The sequence below is a fragment of the Triticum aestivum genome, chromosome 3A (genome assembly GCF_018294505.1).
Source record: "Triticum aestivum cultivar Chinese Spring chromosome 3A, IWGSC CS RefSeq v2.1, whole genome shotgun sequence".
NCBI classification, from domain to species: Eukaryota; Viridiplantae; Streptophyta; class Magnoliopsida; order Poales; family Poaceae; genus Triticum; species Triticum aestivum.
Window position 1 is genome coordinate 731,400,410 of NC_057800.1, and position 10,016 is coordinate 731,410,425.

Below are 10,016 nucleotides of genomic sequence, written 5' to 3' on the forward strand. Positions count from 1 at the left end.
AAACAGATAAAGCCCGAATACACATGCCGATGGTTAGGCGCGGCTTATCACCCTCCCACACCAAAAAAGGGCGGTGAAGAATGTGTGTGTGTGTGTGTGTGTTCGCGCGCGCGGTTTCACAGAGTATGAGAGAAATGGAGATGAATTATGTCGATATCCAAAAAGAATAGTTTGAAGACCCTTGGATTTTTTATGGCAGCGCACGGGCACCTTCCAAAGACAAGGGTCTTCGGGTGATACCTTATGGCATTGCACGTGCACCTAACATACTAAATTTAGCTTTGCCCTTATTATTTTTTGATTCATTTATATGCATGCATTATAGCCTGTAGCAACGCACGGGCGTTCTACTAGTAATGTTAAAAACGCTCTTATAGTATGGGACGGATGGAGTACTTAATAAAAAAAAGGCATGCTCGATCATACATTGATAGATACACGCATGATGCATCGTCCTTCGTAGTCACCACGATCAAGGACAACAACTTTCAGCTAGTTAATAAAAGAGTGCATATACAATAGAATAGACAATGATGGAAAGCTCATAACCGTATAAGTAGCTAGAGTGCTGCCGCCTATACATGCTATATTTGTGTGCCAAGATCAATGGCGGCCGTGCTTCTTGGCGTCTTTCTTCTTGTGGTGCTCATGGAAGGCGAAGCCGGCGCTACCAACGGCGACCGTGGCTGCGATCTCCTCCTTGATCCTGTGCGACCGGGCATTCTCCGGGTCCTTCTTCGCCTTGTGCTTCTCATGCTGCAGTTTCAACACAAGTTCCAGACGTTAAATATCTAAGTAGAAATACAAATTAAGACTAAAAGATTGTGATAGCAAGGGGATAGGGAATAACAATGCCAGGGATATAAATATATATACCAGCGCGTATGCTCCGGCTGCGACGGCGCCGAGCTGGGCGAGCTGCTCCATGTGCTTGTGGTGCTTCTCCTCCTTGCGGTGCTGCTCGCCGCCGGCCTCGGCTTTGCTGGCGTTGCTGCTGTGGCGCCCCATTGCCAACGAACTAGCTTTCAAAGAGATCAGCAGTGGATGGAATAGCGATGGAGTGAAGTGATCAACGGGCCGGCAGTATATATGTGTGATCTGGGTTGTTTTGTGAGTTGTAACGTGCTAGGGCTTAGGGCTGGCGGGTGTTCTTATATGGTGTTATAGCTTTGTGCACTGAGGCAAAAGCGCCAGCCTCCTTAACTAGTAGGCAAACACAACACGTACCTTACGCGTTTTCCAATACTTTTTGGCTCTGCTTGCACTACTCGTCAAAGGCATCTGGGCCGTGTTCGCTATCTTAACCGCGTCGGTCGGTACGTGCAACAACACGGCTAAGGCGTCTCGATTTTCTTACCCGGTCAACATGCATACATGGCATGTACCTAAAAATGACTACTCGCTGCTGCTGTTTAAGATAAAGCGGCTTTTCTTCATGAATTAGTGAACGTGACTAAGGATAACCCGTATTCAATGATTATTGAAGATAATCTTAATATTTTTAGGTATCAGAAAGAGAAAAATAACGACGACTTCCATACCCATTGGTCCTTTTTATTATTTTTTGAACACAGTACAGACACAAGCGCTCATATACACGCGCATACACTCACCCCATGAACGCATGCACACCCTACCCCTATGAGCATCTCTGAAAGACTGAGGCGACATATCATCTTGAAATTTATGAAGTCACCGTAGGCACCTCGTCGTCGATAGGAAAGTCTCCTCCCACTGAATGCGCATCGCCGGAAATCCTGAAATAAATCCAGGAATAAATGCGAGCACCAAAATTTAAACCCTGGTGAGCTGGGACACCACAGTCCCTCTAACCATCCAACCACTGGTTGGTTTGCATTGGTCTTTTCTATTCAGTGTTGTGATAGACAATTTGGATCTTCGAGAGGCCATTATGTTAGGGCAACAGTTCACCTGGGCTAATAATCGATCTGTGCCGACATACAAGAAGCTTGATAGGGTACTCATGGACACCGAATGGGAACTAAAATTTCCTTTCATAACAGTGCTAGCCCTTGAGCATATCGAGGCATTATGGGATCATGCACCCATCATTCTTGATTCTAACTCCATAAATCCATCCGCCCGTTGCCCCTTCAAATTTGAATTGGAATGGCTATATCAGGAAGGATTTATGAACATAGTTAAGAATGCTTGGGAGCGGACTGCCATTGGTCGTACACCGATTCAGAGATGAAACTTTAAAATAAGGGCCATGAGGGAACACCTCACTGGATGGGCGAAACACACCAACATAATATAAAAAAAGAAAAACAACGACTCTCCACCATTATTAACGACCTCGAGAAGATTGCAGAGACATGCACCTTATCTCAACAAGAGATTGAATTGAAAAATCTATCTAATGAGAAGGTGGCTAGGCTTTTGCGAGAAGAGGAAATCAAATACTACCAGAGATCCAAAGCTGACTTCATTTTGATCAGTGATAGTAATACAAGATACTTCCAATTGATTGTAATGGGCAGCATAGGAAGAAATGTATTTACAGTTTCCAACAAGATGAGGGGCGGATCGAAGGTCAAGAAGAGCTCAAAATGTTATCACATAATACTACAAATCTCTATTCAGGGTGACGGCTGAAGGGAACATCACCTTTGACGAGACTCAAACAGATGATATTCCACAAGTCACGGCAGAAAAAAATGATATCCTTACGACACCATTCTCGGAAGAGGAGGTGAGAGCGGCGGTGTTCCAAATGGTACACAATAAAGCTCCAGGACCTAATGGCTTCCCCACGAAATTCTGTCAGAATTTCTGGGGTATCATCAAGGATGACCTTTTATAATTATTCAATTATCTTCATGCCGAGAGACTTGATGTATTCAGACATAACTTTGGCGAGTCTTTCTTTTTGCCGAAGGTCAAGGAGGTCGAACGGATCCAACAGTACATACCAATATGCCTCCTTAATGTCAACATTAAAGTTTTACCAAAGTGGCTACGAATAGGTTAAACTCAATGGCTAAACATGTGGTCCGACCGTCTCAAACGGCGTTCATGCAAGGAAGGAATATACTCAATTGTTGTAATCCTGCATGAGTCCGTTCATGAAATGCACTAGAAAAACATGAGTGGAGTAGTATTCAAAATTTACTTTGAAAAAGCATATGACAAGTCAAATGGTCTTTCTTCTAACAGGCCCTAAGAACGAAAGGTTTCTCCGATAAATGGCGCCAGGGGATCCAAAACTTTGTAACTGGAGGTAGTGTGGCCATCAAAGTCAATGATGATGTGACCATTACTTTCAGACAAAAAAGGATGGCGGCAGGGTGACCCCATATCGCCAATGTTATTTAACATTGTTGCTGGTATGTTAGCTATTCTGATTGAACGCCCAAGTAGGATGGCCAAATTGTAGGAGTAGTGCCACACCTTGTGAATGGTGCCTCTCTACTCTGCAATATCCCAATGACACAATTCTTTTTATGGAACATAACCTAGACAAGGCTCGAAACCTGAAACTATTGCTTTTGGCGTTTGAGCAAATGTCGGGTCTAAAAATTAAGTTCCATCAAAGTGAATTGTTCTGCTTTAGAGCAGTTGTTGAGTCAGCGGCCAATTATGTTGACCTATTTGGTTGCACACATGGCCAATTCCCGATTAGGTATTTGGGAATACCGGTTCACTATAGGTGTCTCACTATTGCGGAGTGGAAGCATGTAGAGGAGTGTCTAGATAGACAATTGAGCAGTTAGAAAGGAAAGCTGCTCTTAGTTTGGGGACGACTGGTTTTGATTAACTCGGTCCTCACAACTATGATTCTCTATATGTTTTCTTTCTTCCAACTAACAAAAGGGGTCTTGCAAAGATTGGACTATTTTAGATCCAAATTCTTTTAGCAAGAAGACAGGAAAAAAAATACAAACTGGACGGATGGAGTGTGGTTAGGCCGAAAGACCAAGGTGGCCTTGGAATTCATAACCTACATGTCAAGAATGGCCTCAACTTAATAAATGGTTGTTCAAACTACTTGCTGAGGATCGTGTTTGGCAAACCATGTTGCGCAACAAGTATTTAGGCCAAAAGGAGGTGTCTCGGGCATATTGGAAACCTGGAGACTCTCACTTTTGGGCTAGCCTAATGCCGGCAAAGTAACATCTCTTTCGGTCTTTCACGATAAAGGATGGGTCAGAGATTCGTTTCTGGGAAGACATCTGGCTAGGCGATGCCAGTCTCCAAGAACAATATACATCCTTGTACATCGCCGCTCGCGAGGAGAATAATACTATTGCGTAGGTGCTCAGTTCATCCCCGCCGAATATTCCGTTCAGGTGGCATTTGTTTGGGCCTCGACTTACGTCATGGCATAATCTATTGTCCAGGCAGGATTCGATTAAGCTGACACAAGGCCGGGATGTGTTTCGCTAGAACCTTACTACATCGAGGTCTTTCACAGTAGACTGATCCATATACCGTGCACCCATGAATTCTGAGGTACCCGTGAATAGTAATAAGAAACTATGAAAGTCGAAGATTCCACTAAAGGTCAAAATCTACATGTGTTATCTTTGTAGGGTCGTTGTGCTAATCAAAGACAACCTCGCACGGCGCAACTGAAAAGGGAGTAAGAAGTGTTGTTTTTGTATTCATGATGAGAGAATCAAACACCTCTTTTTTGAATGCAAGTATGCATGTTCTACGTTGTGAGTTATCCAAATAGCGTCAAATTTGTATCCACCCATAAGTCTTGCCAATATTTTTGGTCACTGGTTGGACGGTATTCCAATAGGTTCAAAATGATAATAAGGGTGGGAGCATATGCCTTAATGTGTTCGCAATGACTACGTAGAAATGATTTAGTTTTAATGACAAAAATATTTCTCCGCTATAAGTTATTTTCCGGTGTAGTACTCGCTTCATATATACTTGGTCTACACTATAGCGAGCGGAGTATCAACCGCTATTCAAGGCGGTCTGTACACAATTGAAGCAGGTGGTTACGGAGATTTTTCTCAACATCGGTGGCAACATAACCTCCGGATTGACACATCTCCACTTTCGACATAGGCATAGTGTTGATCTATAGGACTCAACTATTGCCGTTTTGTCGATTTTGTTTCTTTTCTTTCTGTCAAACTTTTTAGAATTAGTTATGTGCATTTTAATTATGCAGAGGCCGAGTGTTACTCATAATGCTATGTGTTTTGATGCTACATTTTTTAATAAGAAAAACGCCTTTTGTCAAGAAAGACGTACATATGATGAAGAATAACACACCCTGAAAAAAGACAACAATGGAAACCTCGTAACCGTATAAGTAGCTAGAGCGCTGCCGCCTATACATGGTATATATATGTGCCGAGATCAATGGCGGCCGTGCTTCTTGGCGTCTTTCTTCTTGTGGTGCTCATGGAAGGCGAAACCGGTGCTACCAACGGCGACCGTGGCTGCGATCTCCTCCTTGATCCTGTGTGACCGGGCATTCTCCGGGTCCTTCTTCGCCTTACGTTTCTCGTGCTACGGTATCAACACAAGTTCATGATGCTAAGTAACTAACAAAAACTACAAATTGAGAATGAAAGAGTGCAATAGCAAGGTAATAATAGTGCTAGGAATATAGACATACCAGCGCGTATGCTCCGGCCGCGACGGCGCCGAGCTGGGCGAGCTGCTCCATGTGCTTGTGATGCTTGTCCTCCTTGCTGTGCTGCTCGCTGCCGGCCTCGGCTTTGCTGCTGCTGCTGCTGTGGCGCCCCATCACCAACGAACTAGTTTTCACAAAGCTCATCAGTCGATGGAATAGCGATGGAGTGAAGTGATCCACGGACCGGCGGTGTGTATGATCTGATCTGTGTTACTTTGTGGGTGGTGAAGTGCTTGGCCTTAGGGCCGGGCGTGACCTTATATGTTAGCCTTTGTCATAAGCTCACATCTACAGGCTAGATAATTTTCCGTTTAAAATAATCGGTGCAGCTGGGTTGGATGTGACCCAGGCATGCACGTTGGTTGTGGAGGCGCATGTAGCGAGCCCTCCTTGTTTCCTTTCTGTTTTCTGTTACTCCCTCCTAGTCGCCCGGCTCTCGCTATGGACGTGATCGCGGGGCAGCGCGATCTACGCGGATCATGGCGGCCGGACCGGGAGGGCAGACTAGCGAATGTAATCAGATAATAAGGAAAGAGAAAAAACAGAAAAGCTGCGCAGTTACGGCAGCACAAAATACCCTTCCAAGTTTGTCCGTGTTCATCTCGCCCTCAAGCTAGTTCCTCTCTCTCTCTCTCGTTCGATCGTTCGGCAACGACATTTGGCATCAAAGCCGTGGTGTTCGATCCACTCTCCGGTGGCCGGCGGTGTCCGATCCGCGGCGTACCATGTCGGATAGCGAGGAGGAGAAGAAGAACAAGAGCGGCACGAAGTCGCCGCTGAAGACGCCTTCATCCAAGGGCCGCTCACGCGCCTCACCGGCAGCGGCAGCAGCGAGTACCGCGTGGTGGAGCGCATGGTACGAGAGGAGTCGGGGGCGTCCATGATGCTCACGCGCACGAACTACCAGGAGTGGGCGCTTGTGATGCAAGTCAAGTTGCAGGTCGCCCGCGTCTGGTCCGCGGTGACCGACGACGCCGCCGACGAGAACAACGACCGGCGCGCGCTGCAGATCATTCTCACCGGCGTTCCGCCAGAGATGATGCGTGTGCTGGCCGCGAAGGACATGGCGAAGACGGCGTGGGAGACCATCAAGACGATGCGGATGGGCAGGGAGCGCACCCGTGAAGCCAAGGCGCAAGTGCGCCGGCGGGAGTTCGAGGATCTCCGTTTCAGAGATGGGGAGTCCGTCGAGGACTTCGGGCTGCGGCTCGCCGCCCTTGTCGCCGATCTGGAGCTGTACGGCGACCCCGTCACCGAGCACAAGGCAGTCCAGAAATTTCTCCGAGTGGTGCCGCGTCGGTACCGCCCAATGGCCATGGCGATCGAGTCCTTGCTTGATCTGAAAACCATATCCATCGACGAGCTTGTCGGCCGCTTCTCTGCATGTGAGGATCACTACGACCTTGACGACGGCGCGCATACCGCCGGGTGCCTCCTGCTCACTCATGAGGAGTGGCTGGCCCGGGAGAAGCTGGGCGGCGGCGGCGGTTCATTGTCTGGTAGCGGCGGCGGCAAGAACAAGTCGCCGGGCAAGCCCAAACCTCACGGCGGCGGCGGTGGTAGACCTGCGCCGGGCAGCGGCGGCGTGGGAGGATCCGGCGGCTCAGGCGGCAAGAAGAAAGGCAAATGCCATTATTGCGGCAAGGTCGGACACTGGAAAAAGGACTGTTGGTCATGGCTTGAGAAGCAAAAGGAACAAGGGAAGAAGGAACAGGCTAACCTCGTCCGCGAAGATCGCGACGAACACGATCAGGGCCTGCTCATGGCCGTGGTCACCAACGTCTCTACACCTGAGCTAGTGGTGCCCCAAGCTGTGTTCTTGAATGAGGAGAAAGTAATTCCCGTGCCTTCACCCGATGGCCTTTGGTACTATGATACAGGGGCGTCCAGCCATATGACTGGGGAGAGGAACATGTTTTCCACACTTGATGAAGGTGTACACGGCACAGTGAAATTCGGAGACGGCTCTCTGGTGGCTATCAAGGGCAGGGGCGCTGTTGTGTTTCGCTGCCAGAATGGTGATCAACGTGCTCTCTCTGAAGTCTATTTCATTCCCAGCTTACGCAGCAATATCATCTCAGTAGGGCAGTTGGATGAGGGTGGATGCAGGATAGGGATTGAAGATGGGATCATGACCATCCAAGATCCGGGCCGGCGCATCCTGGCTCGCGTCAAACAGACGGCGAGCAGATTGTACACGGGCGTACTAAGCATTGACTCCCCGGCTTGTCTCCTCACCATGACTGAAGATGTCACCTGGCGCTGGCATGCTAGGATGGGACACCTGCACTTCAGAGCTTTACGAGCCATGTCTTCGAAGGAAATGGTACGTGCGATGCCGGTCATTGACCGCGTCAAGGAGTACTGTAATGGTTGTGCATTGGGCAAACAGCACTGTGCCCCTTTTCCTCAAGTGGCCGGATACAGAGCAGATAAAGGCCTTGAGCTTGTTCATACAGACTTGTGTGGGCCAATCACACCAACCACACCGGGGGCAGTAAGTATTTCTTGCTGATAGTTGACGATTACAGTCGATACATGTGGTTGGAGTTACTGAAATCCAAGGATGAAGCTCATCAGAAGTTCAAGAAAGTGCAGGCAATGGCTGAGAACGAGGGAAAATGCAGGCTTCGCGCATTCCGGTCTGACCGGGGCGGTGAGTTTAACTCCATTGAGTTCAGAGGATACTGCGAGCAGCTGGGCATCAAACACTACACGACCACCCCATACTCCCCTCAGCAAAACGGAGTGGTTGAATGCCGGAATCAGACCGTCGTCGAGATGGCGCGTTGCTTGCTCAAAAGCATGGCCGTGCCGTCGTATTTCTGGGCTGAAGCAGTAAAGACTGCGGTGTACCTGCTCAACAGAGCTCCCACACGCAGCTTGGACGTGGTGACGCCGTATGAGGCTTGGCACGGCCACAAGCCAAGTGTGCTGCATCTACGTGTGTTTGGGTGTGTGGCGCATGTCAAGAAGCTTGGCCCTGAAGTGACTAAGCTCTCAGATTGATCAACCCCAATGATCTTCGTTGGCTACGAGGAAGGATCCAAAGGCTATCGTGTGTACAATCCGGCTACACAAAAGGTACAAGTCACACGTGATGTTTTATTTGAGGAGAGCAGGCCATGGACTTGGAATGCACAGGGCGCGGTCACGCCGCCCGCGCCGACGACATTCACCGTGGTCTATGCAAATGACCATGGTGTGCACGAGCTGGACACGGGCTGCTCGCCTACACCTGCACCGAGGAGCGCAGCACCACCACCCTCTACACCACCATTGGGGTCGCCGCTGAACTCCGCCGACACGCCGGCCGCATCGGCGCCCAGCATGTCGCGGACCGAGCCTTGCACGCCGGCTGCAGTGAGGGAGATGCGTTGGGCCACGCCACCCACGCATGATGATGGGCGCGACATTGACTCCCGACCTATACGGTACCGACGCCTCTCCAATGTTCTCGACGAGACAGAACATGAGGCTGTATGGGAGGAGCCCGACCAGTGCTTGCTCACGGCAGAGGAGCCGCGCGACATCACTGAGGCACTTAGCGACGGGGCCTGGAAGGCGGCAATGGATGCGGAGATGGACTCCATAGGCGAGAACAACACCTGGGAGCTCGCCCACTTGCCGGCTGGCCACAAAGCCATTGGCTTGAAGTGGGTGTACCGCGTCAAGCGCGATCCCGACGGCAACATCCTCAAGTACAAGGCCCGCTTGGTGGCGAAAGGCTATGTTCAGCGTGAAGGCGTGGACTTCGAGGAAGTTTTTGCGCCAGTGGCATGGATGGAGACCGTGCGGCTGCTTCTCGCGCTCGCCGCGCACTCCGGCTGGGAGGTGCACCATATGGATGTAAAATCTGCCTTTCTCAATGGTGACCTCGCCGAGGAAGTGTACGTGGCGCAGCCACCAGGGTACCTCACCGTCAGCAAGGAGCAACAGGTTCTGCGGCTTCAGAAGGCGCTCTACGGGCTGCGGCAAGCTCCGAGGGCCTGGTAAGCGAAGCTGGACGAGACCATGAGCACGCTGGGGTTCACGCGCAGCCCACTGGAGCATGCCGTGTATCGCCGCGGTGATGCACACTCATTTCTGCTAGTGGGTGTGTATGTAGACGACCTCATCATCACCGGCACCAGCAAGACCTCCATCGGCGAGTTCAAGAATCAAATGCAAGAGCTGTTCAAAATGAGTGATCTCGGTCTCTTGAGCTACTATCTGGGCATCGAGGTAACTCAATCCAATGATTCTATAACGATGTGTCAGAGGAGCTATGCAGAGAAAATTCTTGAAGCTGCTGGAATGGAAGGGTGCCATGGATGTCAGACACCCATGGAGTGTCGGCTCAAACTGAGGAAGAATGACGTTGCAAAACTTGTCGACCCTTCTCTGTACC

At 49.5% G+C, this 10,016-nt stretch overlaps 2 protein-coding genes across 2 annotated transcripts; both read right to left on the reverse strand.

Moving 5' to 3' along the window:
• Nucleotides 1-385: 385 nt before the first annotated feature.
• Nucleotides 386-1,161, reverse strand: LOC123059532 (abscisic stress-ripening protein 1). The gene is made up of 2 exons (XM_044482075.1): nt 877-1,161; nt 386-756 (listed from the first exon to the last, which is right to left on the reverse strand). The coding sequence occupies exons 1-2, from the start codon at nt 1,006-1,008 to the stop codon at nt 604-606; spliced, it is 285 nt and encodes a 94-aa protein (XP_044338010.1). The 5' UTR covers nt 1,009-1,161; the 3' UTR covers nt 386-603.
• A 4,185-nt stretch (nt 1,162-5,346) lies between these two features.
• On the reverse strand, nt 5,347-5,740 carry LOC123059533 (abscisic stress-ripening protein 1-like). Its single transcript, XM_044482076.1, has 2 exons — nt 5,609-5,740; nt 5,347-5,499 (listed from the first exon to the last, which is right to left on the reverse strand). Exons 1-2 carry the CDS (start codon nt 5,738-5,740, stop codon nt 5,347-5,349), a joined length of 285 nt encoding a protein of 94 aa, XP_044338011.1.
• Between the last annotated feature and the right edge of the window lie 4,276 nt (nt 5,741-10,016).

Bases quoted from the DNA above. Each gene is read 5' to 3' on its own strand.
- LOC123059533 (XM_044482076.1), bottom strand. From the start codon at position 5,740: ATGGGGCGCCACAGCAGCAGCAGCAGCAAAGCCGAGGCCGGCAGCGAG. The intron at 5,500-5,608 runs GTATGTCTATAT...TTGATACCGTAG, and splicing joins CGGCCGGAGCATACGCGCTG to CACGAGAAACGTAAGGCGAA.
- LOC123059532 (XM_044482075.1), bottom strand. From the start codon at position 1,008: ATGGGGCGCCACAGCAGCAACGCCAGCAAAGCCGAGGCCGGCGGCGAG. The intron at 757-876 runs GTATATATATTT...TTGAAACTGCAG, and splicing joins CAGCCGGAGCATACGCGCTG to CATGAGAAGCACAAGGCGAA.